This window comes from Hippocampus bargibanti, linkage group LG06 (assembly GCF_051943395.1).
Source record: "Hippocampus bargibanti isolate YZ-2025 linkage group LG06, ASM5194339v1, whole genome shotgun sequence".
Lineage (NCBI taxonomy): Eukaryota > Metazoa > Chordata > Actinopteri > Syngnathiformes > Syngnathidae > Hippocampus > Hippocampus bargibanti.
In genome coordinates this window covers 7,535,416-7,559,613 of record NC_142739.1, presented here as the reverse complement: position 1 = coordinate 7,559,613, position 24,198 = coordinate 7,535,416, and the positions used below count along the sequence as shown (strand labels likewise).

The following is a 24,198-nucleotide window of genomic DNA, read 5'->3' as shown; positions in this document are numbered from 1 at the left end:
CTTGATTCTGCGCTATGTACAGTCTTGTTTATAGAACGGTTTTTGCACATCTACATTTGCACAGTATACAGTTGACATTTTTATTTTGTTATGCTTAGAATATCTTGTTTTCTATCCTTTCACTCCCACCCCAACCCCATCCCTCTTCAATTGCTGCTGTGGACTGCAAATTTCCCCATTGCGGGACGAATAAAGGTATTCTGATTCTGATTCTGATTCTAATGAAGCATGGCTTGCTACAGGAGGTGCTGCAACATTTCTACACGGCTGTCATTGAATTCATCCTGTGTTCTTCCATCACCGTTTGGTTGGGGCCACCACAAAAATGGACAAAATCCGAATTCAACGGACAGTTAGAATGGCGGGAAAAAAATCATTAGCACCACTATACCCACACTCGTGGATATGCACACTGCAAAAATCCAAACAAGGGTGCGGAAAATCCTACTGGATCCTCTGCACCCTGCCAACCACCTTTTCCAGCTACTCCTCTCAGGCAGGCGCTATGGATCCATGCACACAAAATCCAGCAGGTGTTTAAACAGCTTTCTCCACCAAGCCATTAACTCTCTAAACAGTAACCCAAATAGTACTGTATAGCGCCTCCATTTTTTTGATGATAGTCGTGCGTCGTGTTCTTTGGTTGTTTTCTACATACTTGGCAATAAAGATGATTCTGATTCTTGTTTCCAGTCAGCGAGTTTCGTGGCAGGGCTGCCTTGATAGAGTTCGGGATGAAGCGACCGATGGCAAGTTTTCCATCCTGAGGAATTGTAATTGGGTTACCGTCTTGGGTTTGGGAAAGTCACAGATGGCCTGCACCTTGTCAGGTAGTGGGCGTACTCCTTTGCTGTAGACCAGTTGCCCAAGGAACTTGATCTCGGGTTGGCCAAAAATGCATATGTCTGAGTTGACGACCAGGCCGTGCTCATCAAGACTTTTGAAGACTCTTTCCAGGTGCTGCAGGTGCTCTTCTTGGGAGTCGCTGGCGATGAGGATGTCGTCGATGTAGGCACAGTAGAAGTCAGAATTTAATTGAATACAGTCAGAATAGAAGGACAGATTTGATGAAGCGTTAGAAAGTCTGTGAGCCGTTCCGGAGGCAAAACGGCATGCGAAGGAACTCGCACAAACCAAATGGGGTGCTGAAGGTGGTAGGCTCTTACCAGCTCGACGGTGGAGAACACTGTTATTCAGTGGAGGAAGGACACGCAGTCGTGGATGTGGTGAAGAGGGCAGCGGTTGGGATCGGTGACGAAATTCAGCGCTCGGTAGTCACCGCACGGATGCCAGTCACCTGCCTTCGCCTTGGGGACCATGTGCAGCGTAGGCCCATTTTTGTCTGATGAACGGATAATACCGAACTGTAGCATGTGATTGAAATCGGCTTCAGCAAACCGTTGTTTCGCTGGGGCAAGGCGGTGAAATCATTGAAAATTCGCGGGAAAAACATCATGGGGGGCAGGTAGGGTCATCCGACTGGGTTTGGTCAGGTCGGGGAATCGTCAAAGGGGCGTAAGGAATGAAGAATATACAGGAGATGGGACGTACGAGAGACGAAGAACCGCCGGGTTGGACGTGCTACCGTACACGGACAGGCCGGACTTCTCATCAGTCAACCTTTTCCTGGCTGATGTTGGCGGACAGGTCAAACTTGTGCTGGAATTCCGCGCCAAGGGAAGGGGCGAGGTACACCCAAGTGGTTGAGGAACCGTTGGCCATACGTCTTGATGGTGGTGCAGTTGGCAGTGTGCAGCGACACTTCTTTATCGAGGTTATGGGGCTCTGCAGGAGAAGGGGGAAGAACGCTGATGTCAGCAGCCGAGTCGACCATGAAGTGTATTTTCGATGTCCGTTCGTAGAGATAAACGATGAGGCTGGTTACGGAGTCGCCAGACGAGTGGGAAGCTGTGTTCACTCCCTGGTGGGCCCGTTTCCCACCTTTTTGCACGTCTCGCAGCATTGTTTTGGCCCGGACGCCCCAATTTTGGTGGCACTAGCACAGGTCGGGGTCCGTGGTGGATGGGTTCCGGTTGCAGTTAGGGCTGCACTCTCTTCTCTCGTCCCTGATTACGGCGGCGTTCCCGAACTGTGGCTGCATCCCCGATTTCGGTTGCAGAGCACGCATCTCGTTGACGAGCAGTTGGAGAGCATCAGTCGAGGGCCCTGGAATCGGAGGACGCTGCATGGCAGAAACGGTGGACTGTACTACCTACGGTATTTTCACGACCATAAGGCGCATATAAAGGTCTCAGATTTTTTTTCAAAATGTGCGGTGCGACCTGTAGTGCGGACGTATTAGAGACCACCATGAGGAGGACGTGGTAGAGAAAACGAGGGGTGTGTGTGGGCGTGGTTTGTGTATAAACGAATAGGTATGTGCTTTATGTAGAACACTGCTGTTTTAACAACCCTGAAAATGGCAAAGAGACATGGTTATGAAGCTCAGTTTAAACTGAAGGCTATCAGCTATGCCGAGGAACATGGGAATCGAGCCGCCGTGACATAATACGCTGAGGAAAGATTCGAGCAATGGATCGGCGAGCTAAGAGCGAGCGGAAGGAGCTTTTCAACTGTCACCATCCCACTCAGAGCAGTAACGCTAGCGGAGGAAATGAAAATTGAACATTTCCAAGGAGGTCCGTCTTGGTGCTGGCGTTTTATGAAACTGTGCCATTTTTCCATCCGGACCAGGACTACTGTAGCGCAGCAACGGCTGGCAAAAAGCTGGCGAAAAGGCTTCATTTCCTGTTGTGCTTACCTGCCATGCTAACGGAGAGAAACTCCTGCCGATTGTGATTTTTTAAAAGAAAGACTGTGCCTAAAGAGACATTTCAAGCAGGCGTCATTCTTAAGGCAAACGAAAAGGGCTGGATGTTACGCCACAGTTTGCCAATGGATTGTGGATGCTTGGGCTAACGTGTCTGCTGACACGGTGGTTCGAGCTTTGGGGAAAAGTCTGTACCGGTAATGTGCTCTTTTTTTACCATGCCGACGTCTATTGAGTGATGATTACAAAATGTAATTACGTTGTAATCAATAAATAAAGCACTACCAAACTCAGTTTTGCTCCCGATCTGTTTTTTTTTAAATACGCACACTTGTAGGCCTGTGTGTTGTTGTGGGGCGGACGTACGTATGGCAGTAGTAGAGGATATGTACCGGTACATAAAACTTGCGCCCTATGCGCCGGTGCACTCAATGTGTATATTAAATACAGAAATGGCACACATAAATGAGACTGCGCCTTTTCACACGGTGCGCCCTTTGGTTGTGAAAATACAGTACGCCTCGGCAACTTTATTGGCGAGGGCAGCCAATTCATGCAAGATGGAATCGGGGGGTGTGGTCGCCAGGACTGCTTCGACCATCAGGGGCAGCTTCTCGATGAAGACGTGCTGCAGGAAGACCTGGTCCTTGCTACTGTGTCCCGCCACCGTCTCGAGGCGTTGCAGGAGCTGGGAGGGCCGGCCGTCACCCAGCTCGACGTCATGCCTCAGGGCTGTGTACCTCGAGCGTTACATGAGGGTGGTCTGCCTCAGGATTTCCTGTTTTAGAGCAGCGTAACGATTCTCGGCTGGAGGGTGATGACTCGGCGCAAACGACCAGCCAAGTCCGGGGTGACAGCAGCGACCACATAGTGAAATTTGGTGGTCTCCTGGGTGATGCCACAATTGACGAATTAGGAGTCAACCACTTGGAACCAGAGCTCCATGTTGTTGTGCCAGGGGGGGTGAAGTTCGAGGGAGACAGCAGAAATCTGGTCTGTTTCCATTAGGAGAGTTGATTGGGCTGAAGAGCAGAAAAAAAATCATTCTGGCTGGTTCGCCAATAAAGAGTTTGATTTTTGTCTTTATTCATAAGTTGGTAAGTTGTCAGATCTCCCAGGCAATTGACACGCAGACGAAAAGGTGTCCAAGAGCATGGAATCAAGCAAGTCGTTTTGCTGGATGGAATGAATGCTGCTCGCGAATGAAATTTTGACCACTCGTCACTTCAGCAATTCAAAGAACATTGTTCCAGTTGCTAATTTCACTCAATCGCTGATAGCCTTCGTGGTTCATTTTAACACACGGTGCCTGCCATATTAAGTTAGATGAATTGATGGATGGGTGGATGGTGGATGCGTGGATGGGTGATGGTTGGATGGTTGGATGGTTGGATGGATGGATGGTTGGATGGATGGATGGATGGATGGATGGATCGTTTGGTAGGTGGCTAGGTAGGCATGTAGATAGGTAGGCAGGTAGATACACACAAACACATGCACACACAAACACTCGAACAAACAATCAAACACAACACACACTCACACAGATACACACATGCACATTGATGTTTTGTGTCATTTAAATAAATACTGGTGGTGTGTCTGTGTTTCTCTTTCAAGAGTGCAGTCCCGAGTGCGACTCATGCTTCAACAAGAAATTCTGCATGCGCTGTCGGATAGGTTTCTACCTTCATCGCGGCAATTGCCGGAAGAGCTGCCCCGAGGACATGGTCCACAGCGATACACAAAGAGAGTGTGTTCCCAGTGAGTATTTAGCTTCATAATGGTCAAGATGCCCATGAAGAATAGTGTTATATTAGGGTTGGAAATGATTTGGAGATGACTCATTAAAAAAAATTAGTAATGTATATATACAATTTGTATTTGGATATTTACAGAGTGCCCTGCAGACTGTGAATTATGTGTGAACAGTCAGGGATGTACAAGGTGCAAGCCGGGCCTATACCAGCTCAATGGAAGATGCCACCGCATGTGTCCAGATGATTATGAACACAATGACAAACTCATGGAGTGTGTACTACAAGGTTAGTCGTTATACTTTGATCTCGCGGGATTTTAATAAGATAAATCTCTTCACCCTCCATGGTAGCCGTTACCTTACCGTGGTGGAGGGGTTTGTGTGTCCCGATGACCCTAGGGCAAACATGGGCATACTATGGCCTGCGGGCCACATGCAGTCCGTTAGGCTTTTTAATCCGGCCCGCCGAATTTTATACAGATTATAGTAAAAACAGTGTCTGAAACTCATGACAAAAAGTTAGCGGACACCAGGGCAGACGGCCATAAAGTGCCTGCCCCATTTTTCACAACTTGAAACACAATAAGACGACTAATCACAAAAAAAAAAATGTTGCAAAGTACAAAGGATTTTTTTTAAATAAAGGATGTACCTACCACAAATGCTTCCTTGCTTAATTTATGGTAAATATCCCATGCTGAAGATTTTGCTCCATTGCGTTGTCTGCTACAAGCCACATGAACTCCTCTTTCCACGATGCTTTGATAATGCATTTAATTTCTAAGTGCCTTTCAAAACTCTAAAGTACATGTTACAGTCACGGGTTAATGTATGTTTACGTTTTGTAGCGTCATAAATTTTGTTAGCTTCTATTGAATCTTTCTTCTAGGGCTGAGATTCTGTGCATCTACTTTGCAAAATGACATGCATATGCAAGACCTCAAAACGTTCAGGAAAGTCCGACGCACGAGGCAGGCTTCTGATTTGCTGCCCGGCTGAGTATGCAAATTTCAACTGCAGGTAGCCTATGTCTGTGTGCTTGGCAACAATATACGTCGACTGTTTGCGCGTGAAGGCAAGGGCGTTCCTGGCAAGTTTGTAGAGTGTGCGGTCAGGAAAATCCATCCATGATTTTGCGGAGTTTAACACAAGTAGATATTATTGAGCTTGAGTATTTCATTGTGTAATAATATGTTTTGAATGTTGAAAGTGATTTAATTTTTCAATAAATGTTGATTTCTTTAACGTTGCACCTTCATTTGAAACTTATTGAAAACAGACGGAATCTTGATAAATAACAGTGCATATCTTATTTTTTTTACAGTTCCTCCTCCCAGTATCTGTGAAATAGTATGTAAATGCCATATCTTGCATAATCCTTGAGACGAAATTATTAACTGATAAGGGCTTTTTTTCACATTTGAAAGACAGTTAATAAATCGGGTTGTAGTGTTCTTACTGTGCTCTGAGATTTGTACACATTACATTTGATGCTTTAGTAAATCCGGCCCAAACACTCCCTCCAAATGCTGCTGGCCTGGCCCCTCTGTCAAATTTTAGAACCCATTGTGGCCTCGGAGTCAAAACGTTTGCCCACCCCTGTCCTAGGGGCTAAGTTCTCTGGGGCTTTATGCCCCGGGCAGGTTCACCGATGGCAAACAGGTCTGAGGTGAGGGACCAGACAAAGTACGGCTCAAACTGCCTCTTATGACGACTAACATAAATTGAATCAGGTTTCCCTTGCCCAAACATAGGCGAGGCCTGGAGATGGGGCTCGTTGACAAGCGCCAGGTGGCCAGGCCGGTCTCAGCCCGAAGAGGTCCCCTCTGTGAGGGTTTGTTAGGAGCGTCTGGCGGAATCCCCTGTCAGAAGGAGTTTAAACTTTCAACTCCGACAGAACTTTTCACACGTCCAGGGAGACGTGGAGGACATTGCGTCCGAATGGACCATGTTCCGTACCTCTCTCAATGAGGCGGCCAATCGTAATTGTGGCCGGTGTTGGTGCCTGTCGTGGCGGAAACCCCCGTACTCGCTGGTGCACGCCAGCAGTAAGGGATTCTGTCAAGATGAAAAATAATTTCTATCGGGCCTATATGGCTTGTGGGACAACAGAGACAGCCGGCAGATATTGATTAGCCAAGCGGAATGTGGCTTCGGTGGTTGCCGAGGCAAAAACTCGGGCATGGGAAGAGTTTGTTGAGGCCATGGAAGCCGACTTCCGGATGGCTTCGAATAAATTCTTGTCCACCATCCGGCGTCTCAGGAGGGGAAAACAGTGCACCACTAACACTGTGTGCAGTGAGGATGGGGCGCTGCTGACCTAGACTCGGGACGTTGTGAGCCGGTGGGCAGAGTTCTTCGAAGACCTCCTCAAGTCCACCAACGCGCCTTCCTTGGAGGAAGCAGAGTCTGCGGGCTCTGAGATGGGTTCTCTGATATCTGTAGTTGAAGTCACTGATGTGGTTAAAAGCTCCTCGGTGGCAAGGCCCCAGTGGTGGATGAGAACCGCCCGGAGTTACTCAAGGCTCTGGATGTTGTAGGCCTGTCTTGGTTAACACGCCTCTGCAACATTGCGTGGTCATCGGGGAGGGTGTCCCTGGGTTGGTGGTCCCCCTTGTTAAAAAGGAGACGGGAGAGGGTGTTCCATCTGCAGAGGGATCACACTCCTCAGCCTCCCTGGTAAGGTCTATTCAAGGGTTTTAGAGGGGAGTGTCTGTCAGGAAATCGAGCCTCAGATTGAGGAGGAGCAGTGTGGTTTTGGTCCTGGCCGTGGAGCAGTGGTCAAGTTCTACACCCTTAGCAGGGTCTTCAAGGGTGCATGGGAATTCGCCCAACCATGTGCTTTGTGGACTTGGAGAAGTTGTTTGACCATGTCCCTTGGGGAGTTTAGGTGAAGGGTGCTTTGGGATTATGGGGGATAGGATTCCCTGATATGTGCCGTCCGAACCATATACAACAGATTTGCATTGCTGGTAGTAAGTTGAAATCATTTCCACTGAGATTTGGGCTCCGCCATGCTGCCGATTGTCACCACTTCTATTCATAACCTTTATAGACAGAATTTATCGGCACAGCTGAAGCGTTGAAGGATTCCGTTTTAGTGTCCTTAGTATAGCATCTCTGTTTTTTTTTTTCAGATGATGTGGTACTGTTGGGGCCTTCAAGCGGGGCTCTCCAACTTTGTCTGGAGCGTTTCACAGCCGAATGTCAAGCGGTTGGGATGAAAATCAGTACCTCCAAATTTGAGACAACGGTTCCCAGTCGAAAGAAGGTGGAGTGCCCTCTCCAGGTCGGGCAGGAGATCTTGCCCAAGTGGAGGAGTTTAAGTATCTGGGAGTCTTGTTGACGAATGAGGGTACGAGGGAATGAGAGATTGACAGGGGGATTGGTCTGCTCTGATCTGATCATCTGCTCTGATGCGGACTTTGTACCGATCTGTCGTGGTGAAGAAGTAGATGAGTCAAATAGCAAAGCTCTCAATTTACCGGTCAGCCCTCATCTATGGTCACAAGCTATGGGTCATGACCAAAGTAACGAGATCTCGGATACAAGCGGCCAAAATGAACTTTCTCTGTAGGGTGTCCCGTTTCTCCCTTAGAAAAGTGAGAAGCTCGGTCATCCGGGAGGGTCTTAGAGTCGAGCTGCTTCTCCTCCACATAGAGAGGAGCCGGATGAGGTGGCTCCGGCTTCCTGGACACCTCCCAGGTGCGGTGTTCCGGGTGTGCCCCACTGGCAGAAGACCCAGGACATGCTGGAGAGACTATGTCTCCTAGCTGGCCTGGGAACGCCTCTGGATCCGCCAGGACGAGCTAGAAGAAGTGGCTGGGGAGAGGGAAGTCTGGGCTTCCCTACTGAAGCTGCTGCCCCCGCGACCCGACCCCGGATAAGCGGCAGAAGATGGATGGATGGATGGACTTGCATTGCTTTGCGGATGACACCCAGCTCTATCTCTCCAGCAAACCTGACGCCTCTCTTCCACCTTCTTTCCTTTCACTCTGCCTCTCTGAAATTAAATCCTGGTTAACCATAACTTCCTCAAATTTAACAGCGAAAAAACTGAAATTCTTCTCATTGGTACCAAATCCACCTTAAGCAAAGCAAAACGACCGTTTCTCCCTCCCATCAGGTCAAAAGCCCCGGCGTCTATCCACTCCCATATAAATAACTTAACCCGATATGCGTACTTCCCCCTACGCAATATCAATTGTCTTCGCCCGTCTCTCACCCCTCACACCACTGCTATCTTTGTTCATAGACTTGTCACCTCTCGGATTGACTATTGCAATTCACTTCTCCTTGGTGTCCCTCAGAAACTTCTCCACAAACTTCAAATCATCCAGAATTCTTAAGCCAGGATCATCACCAGAACCTCATCATTTCACCACATCACCCCCGTCCTCCAAGAGCTCCACTGACTCTTGATCAAATATAGAATCAACTTTAAAATTATTCTTTATACATATAAAGCTATCCATAACCTTGCCCCCACTCACACCTATCTGACCTTCTTCAAATTTCTTTCATAGCAGTGTTATATTCCTATCAGTGTTATTAATTCCTATCATAGCAGTGTCCGGCGCCGCTATGTCTGGACATTAAGGATATATATATATATATATATATATATATATATATATATATATATATATATATTTATATACTACCAGTAAGACTTTAGTTCGCTGAAGAAGCATCTTGGATAAGAAGCGAAATGTCCGACACCTTCAAAAAAAGTACAGATGAAGGCTGAAGAAACCTTTTCATTGATTTTCTGTGTAGCTCTATCTTTTGTTTCTATTTATAATTATATTTTACTTATTTTATTTATTGTATTCTATTTATCATTGTATTTTATGTATTATTATATCTGTGCTTGTCTGTGACTGTAAAGTGTCCTTGAGAGTTCTGAAAGGTGCTTTAAGTAAAATGCCACATTAAGTAAAATCCATCCACGTTCACACATACCTAGGGACAATTTTGAATGTTCAAACAGTATGTTGTGTATATTTTTGGAATGTGGAAGAAAACCAGAGTACCCAGAGAAAATCCACACAGGAAGGCTGGAATCCAGTCCTATATCTTTGCACTATATTGTTAATGCGCAAACGATTCGAACACCGGGCCCCCCAGTCTGAAATCTGACAGAAATTATAGTTCAAACAATCTACATATTAACACCAATCACCAATAATGACAACACTTGAACACATCTAAAACACAAGGAATATGCCTGTGTGACACACCCTCATTTATATTTTCATTTTCTCTACAGTGCATTGCCAAGTGGCTGAGTGGAGCGAGTGGAGTCCTTGCTCTCGTTCAGGGAGAACCTGTGGTTTCAAACGGGGGCTGGAGACCCGCACACGGCATGTCCTGCAGTACCCATCGCCTTTTGGGGGACCATGTCCTGAGATCTCTGAGATCAAAGACTGTGTGGTTATCAGGAGAACATGTCCAGGTCAGTGGAAGTTTCACATAAACAAAAAAAAGAGCTGATTAGCCATGGTATAGAAGACTCAATTGTCTCGTTAGGCTACTCAACCACGATCTACAGTCGTATTAATATTGCCAAATCAAAATTGACCCAGTATAGTTGTTTAGACTAACCTGTCGCTCTTTGAGCTATTCCCATGAGATCTCTTGGATTTCAGAACAGACTGCAAATTAACAACTGAGAAAATGAGTGGTGAGCCGTGCATGTCAACCCTAGGCCTTCAGTAGTGCTACGTCTGAATCAATCCATAGCTGTGACTTTAAAAAGTGTGGTGATTAACTACAAGTCCACTCAAGGGTGCAAATAGCCAGGAAATATCTGTCTGACCTTTTTTCATGATGTCCTTTCTTGAAAAATCTGTATTGAAATGTAAATGTGCAACTAAATCCGTTTCTTCTCCTTCAGCCATGATGGGTGGACAAATCTGCGATTAAATCAACACAACAATATATTTGCTTATGCAGCTTGCTACCGGTACATTGTGCTTGCTCTGGCCAGTATGCTCTTGTCACTCCCGACAAGTGATAACAGCACTTTTCGCAAATTATTATTGGCTAGTGACTAGCCAAGCAGGCCCTGACGGCCCACCACTGCAAAAAATATGATCACGACTAAAAACTGCTGTCAGACTTCTTTCCCTCTAAATGTATCTCTCTCTCTCTCTCTCTCTCTCTCTCTCTCTCTCTCTCTCTCTCTCTCTCTCTCTCTCTCTCTCTCTCTGTATATATATATATATATATATATATATATATATATATATATATATATATATATATATATATATATATATATATATATATACTGTAAAGTCTCGTTATATCGATATTCTCGGTAGTTAGAAAAAATGTCGATATAACCGTACTGTCGATATATCCGTCCTGCGCCAAACTGCATTAACAAAAGTTGCCAAAAGAGGGGATCCAAGCGCCACGGAGAAACGGAGCTGGCCATGAGCTCGCCATTTTGTGCCTCTTTTTTTTGGGTGAGAGATGTTCCCCGAATGTTGCCTCAAAATGGCACATATAATTCTTTAATCGATTGCAAACATGTATGCTTTCCTTTTCAGTGCTTTCCTCTACAGTGTATTTGAATCATATTCATAACTGGATGTGTAACAAGAAAGCATATACAGTAAAGTCTCGTTATATCGATATCGGATATATCGATAGTCCCGGTTATATCGATATTATTTCTATGCACGCACGGAGAAAATTACATGCAAACAGGTTCGGATATATCGATAGTCCCGGTTATATCGATATTTTTTCGGACTCCCTTGAATATCGATATAACGAGACTTTACTGTAATTCGAATCTGAAGCCATTGTTTGGATTCACAAGCAATGCAAGACGTCTTGACGTGAAGTCATTTTTATTGGTGTTTTGCATTTGAATAAAACGTGACATTGGTTGTCCTTTAATACACAGTATGGAATGTAATTTTCAAAATCACGCTTCAGCAGACAAAACAAGAAACATTGTTGCAAAAAACGATTGCATTTATATACAGTACAGTGGGCATGTACACAACAGGGAAACTGCAATGCTTACATCTTACTGTATTATGTATGCAATTTAAAAAAAGTCATCAATCTTCTTCTGCTTCCCATTTTTTCCATTTAACACAAACACTTCAATCTCGTCTGCTACACACGAGCTAGCGTCTGAAAATGGAAATGGCTCCGCTACACGGGAGCTTGTCACGTAACAAACTCACGTGATCAAGTCACGTGACCAAGTCGACCAATGGCGAGGCCGATGGCGCGACCGATGGCGTGTATCGATATAAACATAGCAAAATGGCCGGCGGGAGATGAAAAACAGCACCGTAGTAACCGGATTATCGTAAAAACCACGAATCGTACTAAACGGAACTAATTATACATAAAAAGACTGGAAATGTGCACGGGAAATGAAAATAGTCTCGTAATAAGCAGTATTATCAATATAAACAATATCGATATCGACTTTACTGTACACTGGATTGGATTGGATTGGATTTGACTTTATCAGTAGCACAGTATATACATATATATATATATATATATATATATATATATATACAGTAAAGTCTCGTTATATCGATATTCAAGGGAGTCCGAAAAAATATCGATATAACCGGGACTATCGATATATCCGACCCTGTTTGCATGTAATTTTCTCCGTGCGTGCATAGAAATAGTATCGATATAACCGGGACTATCGATATATCCGATATCGATATAACGAGACTTTACTGTATATATATATATATATATATATATATATATATCCTGTAAAGATGTAATGTCATTATCACTCAAAGACTGAATGGTGTGACTGACTACTATAATATGACTTTGAGGAATGTGATGTCTGTTGAATAAAACTCATTGCTCATTGCTCATTGCTCACTCACTGCACACTTGTCAAAACACAGTTTACAAAACCCCATCAGAAACAGTTCCAACAAACTAAATGCATGTTGGTTTTGATAAACACTCGACTAATCACCTCAACCCGGCATGGATTATTTTTTTCCTCTGGCTCCACAAAAATACAAGGTCTACAGTATGACTAATCCGTCCTTCTTGTTGTAAATAGTTATGGTGTTAGGAGAGAAAAAACAATGCGAGTGAAGGGGACTTCCTGTGTTTATAGTGGGCTGGGAGCAGATCCTGAATGAGTCACTGCAACGATTACACTGTTTCCATCCATCCATCGAGTCATCCATCCAAGCCGTTATGTACCTTCCAATACGTTCTAACACTTATTTTATTCAGATTGCAATACAATGGAATATAATACGAAAATGTTATTATTTTCCACTTTTCACACTATGTAAATGTAAAAACATACTAGGTCTGTGCATGTACGCAATCAGGAAACTTGAACATCTATTTACCATCGCAAGTAGTTTTCACACAGCAACTTATACTAGGATGTAGCACTGGGGCTGCCTCCCATAGAGCATTCACACATATATGATACCGATGTCGCTGATGAAACCACCTTGAACCAGAGCAAATGTTACCCTGCTCAGGAGGTGCTTTACACATTTACTCCGGAGTATGTACTTGTTTGTGGGGCAGCACATATATAAAATATAAAAATGGATGTGTTTATACGATGAGTAGACTTGCAACACGACAGGGGTAGACTCGAGATATGTGAGGAGAATTGATGACATACATCATTTTGTGCCCTGTGATCTGTGTTTTGTGCTCTGTTATACATCTGTCTGTCTGTCTCTGTCTGTCTCTCTCTGACACCCTCTCCCCCCTCTCTCTCCTACACACACACACACACACACACACACACACACACACACACACACACACACACACACACACAAACACGCACACACACACACACACACACACACACACACACACACACACACACACACACACACACACACACACACACACATATATATATATATATATATATATATATATATACCTTTCATATATATCCACCTTTCATCTTGTTCTTCCTTGTCTCAGTCACCTTTTCGAGCGGTTTTGTCTTCTTCAAGACCTCCTGGCCTACGGTCGCCATTTCCGTGGCCTGCTGGATATAGCGGATGGATAGCTGAATTGATAAGGCATCGGTTTGGTATATGGGAGACGACGGTTCGAATCCCGCTTGGGGCAGAAACAAATGAGCACAAAACATCATCCAGTGTGAGTCCATGGGCATGACCCTTCACGCTAATGCCTACCTCACACAATGAGAGACAATAAATCGAATGACATGCCGGCTCGTCAGACGTCGCCCAGCCAAACAAGGTCTGCGTCAGGTGCTGGGGAACCAGAGCACCTCGATGAAAAATGGGCTACTGGAACAAATCGGAGATGGACGAAATGCGATAACATGGCTCTGTTGGAATGCTACTACTCCTGGCGCCGCCATGCCTGGACGTTAGGAATATATAAATAGGGCCGATACGACCAGTCAGACTTTAGTTCGCTGACGAAGCCTCTTGGATAGGAGGCGAAACGTCCGAAACCTTCAAATTTGTACAGATGACGGCTGAAGAAACCTTCTCATCGATGGACCACTTCTGTACAACTGAGAGCTTACACAGACGTATGAAACAACTAGTAGCACAGTGTTCCAATATCCACAAACGGCAATTGCTATCACAACTTGAGATTGATGAGGTCCAACACAAACACCGAGGTGAAGGGCCCCAGGCTGTCGCATTAGAGGATGAGGTCAAACCAGAGATTGGGAGGCAAGCCCCAATGAATGATGAGATTGGGAAGCCAGCCCCAATAAATGAAATGCTGAGCGAGGCAGCAAATGACCTGAGAGATAAGATCATGGCAAGAATGAAAACTGGGCAACGAAGGCACCGATTACAACGGCTATGTGAAGTACCACCTGAAAGTCTCATGGAAACTGTGAATGCAGCACTGAGAACGATCCCGACCGGAACGATCACGGAAACCAATGAGCTGATATACACCTCAGCATCAGTGATCCTAGACATGCTTGGCTACAAGAGCAACCATGAGAGCCACGAGATTCATTACCCACCAAGGAAAAGACGGTTGGAGGCCAAGATCAAGGCGGCTCGGAAAGATGTGAGTCAATTGACGGAGACCCAGAGAGGTGTGAATAAAAGGCCAATACCCAAAAGGTACATGCAGATAACCATACCTGAGGCACTCGAAACTGCCAAACAAAGGCTACAGGCCTTGGCCAGTCGCCTAAAGAGGTACACGAAAGAGAATGAGGCCAGAAGAATAAACAGGCTGTTCGCAACACAACCTGCGAAGGTGTACGCTCAGTGGCAGGGTTCTAACAGCAGAGCAGACCCTCCAAGGCTGGAAATTGAAAGATACTGGAAAGGCATATGGGAGAAGGAGGTCGCACATAACAGCAGTGCACAATGGCTGGTGACTCTGAAAGAGGAGCAGAGCAACCTCCCTGAACAGAACCCAGTTACCATCACAGCGGCAGATATACAAGGCACAAACTGGACGGCACCAGGCCCGGATATGGTCCACACCTACTGGCTAAAGAAACTCACAGCTCTCCATGAGCGCCTAGCAGCACAAATGAACCAGCTGCTGATGGATGGGACTCACCCAGGATGGCTAACCGAAGGGCGAACAATCCTGATCATGAAGGATTCCTCAAAGGGTGCAGTTCCTTCCAACTATCGGCCAATAACCTGTCTCTCCACAACATGGAAGCTCATGTCAGGCATCATTGCGGCTAAGATAAGTGGACACATGGATCAATACATGAGCAAAGCACAGAAAGGCATTAGTAGAGATACTAGAGGTGCCAAACATCAGCTGCTGGTTGACAGAACAGTCGCTCAAGACTGCAGGTCCCGACATACCAACCTGTGCACAGCCTGGATTGATTACAAGAAAGCATATGACTCGATGCCACACACATGGATCAATGAATGCTTGGAGTTGTATAAGGTCAACAGGACCCTGAGAGCCTTCGTTGCAAACTCGATGAGGATGTGGAAAACCACACTTGAAGCCAATGGCAAGCCACTAACGCAAGTGTCCATCAAATGTGGCATATACCAAGGTGATGCACTCTCCCCACTGCTGTTCTGCATAGGACTGAACCCCCTCAGCCAGATAATCGCCAAGACAGGCTATGGATACCGCCTCAGAAATGGAGCTACGATCAGTCACCTCCTCTACATGGATGACATCAAGCTGTATGCTAAGAGCGAAAGGGACATAGACTCCCTGATCCACACAACCAGGATCTACAGCAGTGATATCGGAATGTCATTCGGGCTGGAGAAATGTAGTCGGATGGTGACTAAGAGGGGCAAGGTAGTCCACACTGAAGGGGTCTCACTCACTGAAGGAACAATAGCAGACATTGAAAACAGCTACAAGTACCTTGGTATACCACAGGCCAATGGCAACCTCGAATTAGCAACAAGGAAAGCGGCTACGACCAAATACCTCCAGCGGGTGAGGCAAGTCCTCAGAAGCCCGCTCAATGGCAAGAACAAGACCCGGGCAATAAACAGCTATGCCCTGCCAGTGATCAGATACCCTGCAGGAATAATAAGGTGGCCAAAGGAAGAGATTCAGACCACGGATGTTAAGACCCGAAAACTCCTCACCATGCACGGAGGGTTCCATCCCAAGTCCAGCACCCTGAGACTGTACACAAGCCGTAAGGAAGGAGGCCGGGGACTAGTGAGTGTGAGAGCCACTATCCAGGATGAAACATCCAAGCTCCATGAATACATCAAAGAGAAGGCTCCAACGGATGATGTACTCAGAGAATGTCTCAGTCAATGGGGAACAGAGGATGAGGTGCTGGAAGAGGGACAATCATGGGAGGAAAAGCCCCTACACGGGATGTACCACCGAACCATAGCAGAAGTGGCTGATCTCAAGAAGTCCTATCAGTGGCTAGAGAGGGCTGGCCTAAAGGACAGCACAGAGGCACTCATTCTGGCTGCCCAAGAGCAGGCCCTGAACAGCAGAGCCATAGAGGCAGGGATATACCACACCAGACAAGACCCAAGGTGTAGGTTGTGCAAAGAGGCACCTGAGACAATCCAACACGTAACTGCAGGGTGTAAAATGCTGGCAGGGAAAGCCTACATGGAGCGCCATAACCAGGTGGCTGGCATAGTCTACCGAAACATCTGTGCGGAGTATGGACTGGAAACCCCAAGGTCAAAATGGGAAACACCTCCCAAGGTGGTGGAGAATGACCAAGCAAAAATCCTGTGGGACTTCCAGATACAGACTGACAAGATGGTAATGGCCAACCAACCAGATATCGTGGTCATAGATAAAGGGGAAAGGAAAGCCGTTGTCGTGGATGTAGCGGTCCCGAGTGATGGGAACATCAGAAAGAAGGAACATGAGAAAATCGAGAAATACCAAGGGCTCAGAGAGGAGCTGGAGAGAGCCTGGAAGGTAAAGGTGACAGTCGTGCCTGTGGTGGTCGGAGCACTTAGGGCAGTGACCCCCAAACTCGACGAGTGGTTGCAACAGATCCCGGGAACAACATCGGATATCTCGGTCCAGAAAAGCGCAGTGCTGGGAACAGCACGGATACTGCGCAGAACCCTCAAGCTTCCTGGCCTCTGGTAGAGGACCCGAGCTGAAATGGGGACAGACACCACCCATGGTGGGTGAGACGAGGATTTTTTTTATTTATATATATATATATATATATATATATATATATATATATATATATATATATATATATATATATATATATAGTAAAGTCTCGTTATATCGATATTCAAGGGAGTCCGAAAAAATATCGATATAACCGGGACTATCGATATATCCGACCCTGTTTGCATGTATTTTTCTCCGTGCGTGCATAGAAATAGTATCGATATAACCGGGACTATCGATATATCCGATATCGATATAACGAGACTTTACTGTATATATATGTGTGTGTGTGTGTGTGGTGTGTGTGTGTGTGGTGTGTGTGTGTGTATATATCTCTGTCTCTCTCTCTCTCTCTCTCTCTCTCTCTCTCTCTCTCTCTCTCTCTCTCTCTCTCTCTCTCTCTCTCTCTCGCGTTGATTTGTCTGGTGAATTATAAACCATGTTTTTTGATATGCCACGAACAAGGGAGGGGAAGGGAGGTACGCAGTCCACATGCACGTGCTTTGTTTTGTATTGCATAGCCGAAGAAACTGCCATGTGAACGCAAATCAGAATCAGAATCAGAAAACCTTTATTCGTCTCACAATGGGGAAATTTGCATGCATTTTTTGTGCAAAATTTGCAAATGGGGCTACAATGGAGTTAATGTCGTTCTCTTTCATAAGCAACTTCATACATACATGTATCTATCCTCCACAAAATTTACACCAGTGTAAGATATATGGCAACAAAACCAGTGCAGTACAGCTCCATTAAATCACTGTTTTGGTACACATATAATGCCACATCACACACAGACATGTTTATTATCATAATTTCAAATAACATTTCGCTGGAGAATGGTGTCCAGTCATATCTCGGTTTGCAACCAGAATCTGTTCCAAAAGCCTGTTCAAAAAGCCATTTGTTCATAATCACAAACTATTTCCTGAATTTATGATTAGGGGCTAATATACACTGCAGGAAAAAAAATGTCAGATTTGTGCGATGAACGTTAGCCGCGAGGAGTGCAATGCATTCAGGTTTGCTCAGTTTGGTTGAAAAACGGGTTTTGGTCTAAATCTGACACACACACACACACACACACACACACACACACACACACACACACACACACACACACACACACACACACACACACACACACACGCACACACACACACACACACACACACACACATTGATTGACTAAAGTGTTTGTGATAAGATGCATTCAATTATCTTCCATTTGCTGAATTCCTCACCTGGGCCGCAGGCGGTGCTGGAGGTGTCTTTGGGCACGAGGCGAGGTACACACTAAATCAGTTGCCAGACAAATGGAGGGCACACAAAAACAAACAACCATTCACACTCATAATCACACTGAGGCACAATTCCGAGTCTACCATTAATTTGGTATGAGAGTTTTTGGAATGTGGGAGGAAAACGAACAACCAGGAGAAAACCCGAGCAGGGCTGGAGAACATGTAAACTCCACACAGGGTGGTCGGAGCGGGTATTGAAACCATGACCTCTGCACTGTCAACGTGTTAACCACTCCTTATGAAAAGATGTTCAATTTAAGCAGTATTTTTATTACACTAAGGTGTGAGCACGTTGATTGTGTTACAAAAGCTTCGTGAGAGTGTATAATGGGCCTTACAAGGAGGGTCAGTAAGTGACTCTTTCCTGGTCCAGCAAGAAGACAGCTCTGATTAATGAGCATGCAAAAAAGGAAGGACTGGGCAAAGGGAGGGAAACACATTGAAGAGCAGAGACACACAGGGAATGTCTTTCTCCATGTCCCTTTATCTTTTTCTCCCTCTCCACTGTGGCTGTTCCTGCTGCATATGTCAGCAGTTTCACAATCCCCCAAAGCGGCCAACCAAATGTGCCAACAGGCAAATGCTGCTCAGTTCCACTCACACATGAATGGCAGTAGCAAATCAACAGGAAAAGGTATTTGCTTGCAGTCCCGTCTCCAAGCTCCCTGTGACTGGATCTTGTTATTATCATTATTACTGTATACTGTAGCTCGTGCTTGAGATAAACCTTCAGCATACCAACACTCTTCGTTTTGTTTATGAAATGTTGCAAGAGCAGATACAAGGAGGGGTTCATTTAAAGGCTTTCTAGTTTGGATAATGGCAAGCTCATCACTGGTTAGAGTAGCAACATCTGATGTCGTTTGCAATGGGATTGCTGTTAAAGACTGACCCCTGATGGTTGTTAGCCACAATTACTTTAAAGCGCAATGATTGCAAGAACTTCTTCTTTTCCTTTCGGCTTTCCCTTCAAGGGGTCGCCACAGCGAATCAGTGTCCTCCATCTTTAGAGGTTTGATTTGGATGTTTGTTTTGGCCAAGCTTTTACGTCGGATGCCCATCCTGACACAACCCTCTGTATTCATCTGGGCATGTGACCGGCACAAGAAGACACTGGCCTATGTCCCCTTGTGGCCACAGAATAAGCCACTCTATGAACTTAATAGAGATGAAAATGCTCAGTAAAATGCTCCCAAACACAAAATGGTTATCGAGACAGCAACAACTAATTGTTTCAAATGATTGTGTGTAGTGCTTATTTACTCACTATTTCTGCAACACTACACACACACATAAACAAACACGTGTTTTGCACAATACGATAAAAATGATTACATACAACAAGTATTTTGAAATATTGTCTGCATGGGTATGTGGTTGAGATTGTAACCAAAGCCAAATGTTTTGAACAATCTTTCCTCTTTCTGGAAGTGTGTTAATTGTCAATTACATGTACATATATTCCACAGCTTTGACAGTGGAACTCATTGGGGCTGTGCAGGTGTACCCAACATGGTGGACAGGGGCCAATGTTCGCTGAATGTGAGCCATTGGAATTCAGACCGTCCTCTTTTGTTGATAATTCGCTTCAAATATCTTTCACTAATTCTGACACCGTATTTTATCTCAATAACGAAGTTAATGTCTTTATATTTCAAGCCAATTTTAAAGTCAAATTCGATTAAACTCACCAACGGGTGAAAAGGCTCCATGGTAGTTGTTTTCGCTTTCCCAGATGAAGAACCAGAAGTACATGAACTCACATAATTAAAAAAAAAAAGATTGCGAGATCTTGCATTCTTTGCGAGGGAATGCAAAGTATTGCGAAAGAAGAAAAAGTTTTGCGAGGGAACACAAAGTTTTGCGAGGGAACGCAAAGCTGTGAAGGAATGCAAAACTTTGCAAGGTAACGCAAGGTTTATTTATTTATTTCTTTGATGTCCCCTTAGGGCAGGTGTTGGGAACCTATGGCCCACGAGCCGTATGTGGTTCTTTTGATGATTGCATCTGGCTCGTCGATAAAACTAAATACATACTCTCGTTTTTTTAGCTGTTCATTTCCTGTTTGGGCGGCAGTTGGCGGAAAGCGCAATTTTGATTGGATGATACTGACCTATGGCCGGGTAAACACTCCTTTTTAAATAAGTATGTTGAGTAAAAAAATGACATTGAATGGATGGAAGGATTTGCCTTTGTGGAGAGAAAAAGCTCTGCCGTGATTCCAATTTGCAATGAAACAATATCATGAATGAAAAAGTTGAATATCAGTGGCACTTTGACACACATTGACACACACACATGCTAACATTAGCATATACTTCTGTGAGAGACAGCAGAAAGCAAGCGTGCAAGCTAATGAGCAGTGTGCAGGCTAGCTAGCAGTTGCTTTGCCTATGGATCCGGCAAGTTGACTTTCATACCGATCGTTTGGCTGCCTTTTTTTAACAATCACGAGGAAAGGAAAACCATTCACATCAATGGTGAGTACTATCACAAATTTATTGGATTGGATTTGCCTTCATTGGTCTCGCAGTGGAGAAATTTACATTTCACAGCAGCAAAGTTATGAAAGGAATAAAAGTAGAAAAACAAAATGCATGAGCTGCTGGAAAGGCAGGAACTCTCGCAGCGCCGTCTTGAAGTCAAAAGAAAAAAATACACGAAATAACAAATAACATGACAACACAAAGACACAGAGAGTCATTCATTCTGAAAGCACTTTCTGCACCCTCTGTTACACAAAGCAGTTCCAGATGAAAGAGGAGAGGATCAAAGCGTCTCTTCACCAGTGGATCAGGGACATCATGGTGGAATGTGCACGTCGACTACAAGCTAAATGTTGAAAGCAAACACGCATCCATTGATGAAAAGACTGTCTCACATCTCCTGTCCCACGTGAATCCGCTTCAATTCCAAGTCGCGATAGATCCACATACGCATCAGTGCTCTGTGCTGACGCTCCTTCTTATTGCGGGCTCCTCAATCCATGCATCCATCCAGCCGCAGACTGTCCAACAGCACCGACCTTTCCACTGAACAAAGCGGGGCTGTGAAGATGCTGCCCATGACAGGCGCAAAAAAGCACAATGGCCCCTGTGGTGTCCAGCGACATTTATTTTGAATAATATATTGTGACATTTTGTTCAAATCACGTGCATGCGTGTTTGCGATGTGCGTGCGTCTGAAAAACATTTCTAAATATTTTAGTTTTATGGCTCTCTTAGTCAAAAAGGTTCCCGACCCCGGCCTTGGGGGCTCTGTGTCGCCATGATTCCCGCTCTCCTCTCCATGAAAACACGGAAAGAAAGGCTCGCCTCTCCGTGTTCTTCACGGGGCGATTGGAGGCTGCATTTTTTTTAGCAATGCTCAGCAGTTGCCCCCTCATAGAAGGGAAATACATTACCCACAGTTCTGAAATTCACAGACAAGATGGACCGGGACTGGCTCTTCTTTCTCCCGCAAAAAAAAGCGAAACCAAAATAAACTCGGGACTGGTGTTCTATGGAATGTTTTCAATTCCCGAGTAAATTTGTCAATGGCAGCGAATGAGTTACAAATGGTTGGACAGCTCCAAAGCTAGCAAAAATAGCCACTAATATTGCATTTTTATGAAGTTATTATAAATCCACAAAATCATAGTACAGTGGGACCTTGGCTTACGAACTTAATTGGTACCCAGGCAGAGTGTGTAATCCATTCCCAGGTCTCTTTTTCAAATAAATAAGCCTTAAAACTACACACAACATACCTTATTCTATGTATAATAAATGTGCTATTGTATTGTAATGAAAGAAATACACTGCATACACTTACATTTGTGATGGTTGTTGATGGCTCTTAATTGACACCTGTTGCTTTCTGACTTGTAAGATCTTACGAAACTGAGGCATCACATTATCATTCATCATGTTGATGATTCTCATAGCCTTTTCTGGATGGAACTGCCTGCACATCAACTCCTGGATGGCCTGCTTCTGCTTGTCCTCTTGAAGGCAAATCAAATCCTCTGTGTTAAGGACCTCAAGCTCCAGCAACAAGCTCCTCGATGTCATCTGCATCCACCTCCAGTCCCGTCGGTGCTGGCAGAGATTTCATTACAACAAAAGGCGCAAGTCGAATGATTCCACGGACGCGGAAAAAACGCGACAAAAGAAGGCGGGCGATCCCGGAAAGCACCAAATGTACGCCATCGCTACTAACTATCACCTCGGCAAAGAAAATCTTGAACTTGCCAGCAGATGACACAGCGAGGCGTCGTAATCATTTCACTAGTGAGGTGACAGCTACTCGTTGAAATGTCCCAGTATCGGTGATGAGGGGATCAACACGCACATTCGCGATCCCGGAATGCGCTAAACTTACGCGATCGCGGCTAACAATCACCTTCGTTAAAGCAAACTGTTGGACTTGCCAGCACAAGACGCAGCGAGGATGGGTGCTACGTAATCATGTCACTGGTGAGGTGACAGCGACTCGTTCAAATTAAATGAAATTGAAGTGTCTTCTTCGGCTGGTGGAGGTCGCGAGTGGCGGCCCCGCCCCAGCTGTCAACTCGCACGTGACAATTTTGGTGTCATTAGTCACGTGAAAGCATCAACTAAATAACGGCTTTGTGTAAAGCTTTTAAGCGAAGGATGGTAGCAATGGTGAACGGTACCGGGCTCCTTATTTGTAGAATGGTCGTAGAAAGTTACTCTCAGGGAAGTGACACACAGCGTGAGAGATGTGTCAGGCTGAGATTCACATTGCAGCTGCAGTGTGCACATGTGACGCCACAAACGCACACCTCGTTTGTGTTTCTCAATGATCTTCTTCAGAATCAGAATCAGAATCATCTTTGTTGCCAAGTATGTAGAACACACAAGGAATTTGTTTCCGGTCGAACACGCTGCACTAGTATCATCATCAAAAAATTGCAAAGAGGCACTATACAGTTCAATTTGGGCTACTGTTCAAAGAGTTATTGGCTTGCGGGAAGAAGCTGTTTATTCTCCTCGACGGTGATTAATAGGGGATCATCTTGCATTAATTTCCTAATAGTAAAATTATCTGCAAAAAGCTCCTCGGAGGCGATCGACGTGTGAATTCAGAGAGAGGGGGTGTGGAAAGGTGTGCCGGCTGAAGTTCTGTTCATTCGTGTGCCTCCGCCGAAGATCCGAAGATCACTCCGCCAGATCCGAAGATCACTCCGCCAGCGGTGGTGGGTGTGTGTCGCAAAAAGTAGTAAACAGTTAGCGAAAAGTAATTCATAAATTTGCCGTTCAATTCCTTACACGGAGCTTTGTCGCCATTCTCTGCCTCTTTTTTAGTGCTACATCCCCCCCCCCTATTGCCGCAAAATGGCACGGAATAAATTGTTTAATTGATTGCAAACATGTATGCTTTCCTCTTCAGAACTATTTGAATCATATTCATAACTGGATGAGTAACAAGAAAGCATATTCTCCTAATCTGAAGCCATTGTTTTGATTCTCCAGCAAGGCAAGAGGTCTTGGCGTGACGCCACGAACAAGGGGGTGGCACCTTCTGAAACTGGCCACTTCCGGGTTCATTTTTTTGCCGATTTTGGACACTTTACATCATTTTTATTGGTGTTTTGCATTTGACTAAAAATATCAAACTGCGTGTTTTGGGTATTTTAGATGCTATAAAACATTTTTCTGATGTCAGTTAGGAAACAAAAAAGTTTTGTCGGTTGTCCTTTAACGCTCTATGGTCACCATGGTAATGTTTAAATGTGCCTTCAA

The 24,198-nt window shown here is 45.0% G+C and overlaps 1 protein-coding gene across 5 annotated transcripts in view; it reads left to right on the top strand.

Annotated features, from left to right (window-relative positions):
- rspo3 (R-spondin 3) overlaps nt 1-24,198 on the top strand; it is a 99,018-nt gene that overhangs the window by 13,184 nt on the left and 61,636 nt on the right. For all 5 annotated transcript variants that reach the window (XM_088998054.1, XM_088998053.1, XM_088998055.1 and 2 more), the window contains 3 exons: nt 4,391-4,534; nt 4,669-4,815; nt 9,802-9,987. In XM_088998054.1, the coding sequence (XP_088854180.1) occupies nt 4,391-4,534; nt 4,669-4,815; nt 9,802-9,987 (477 nt within the window). The remainder of the gene's footprint in view (nt 1-4,390; nt 4,535-4,668; nt 4,816-9,801; nt 9,988-24,198) is intronic.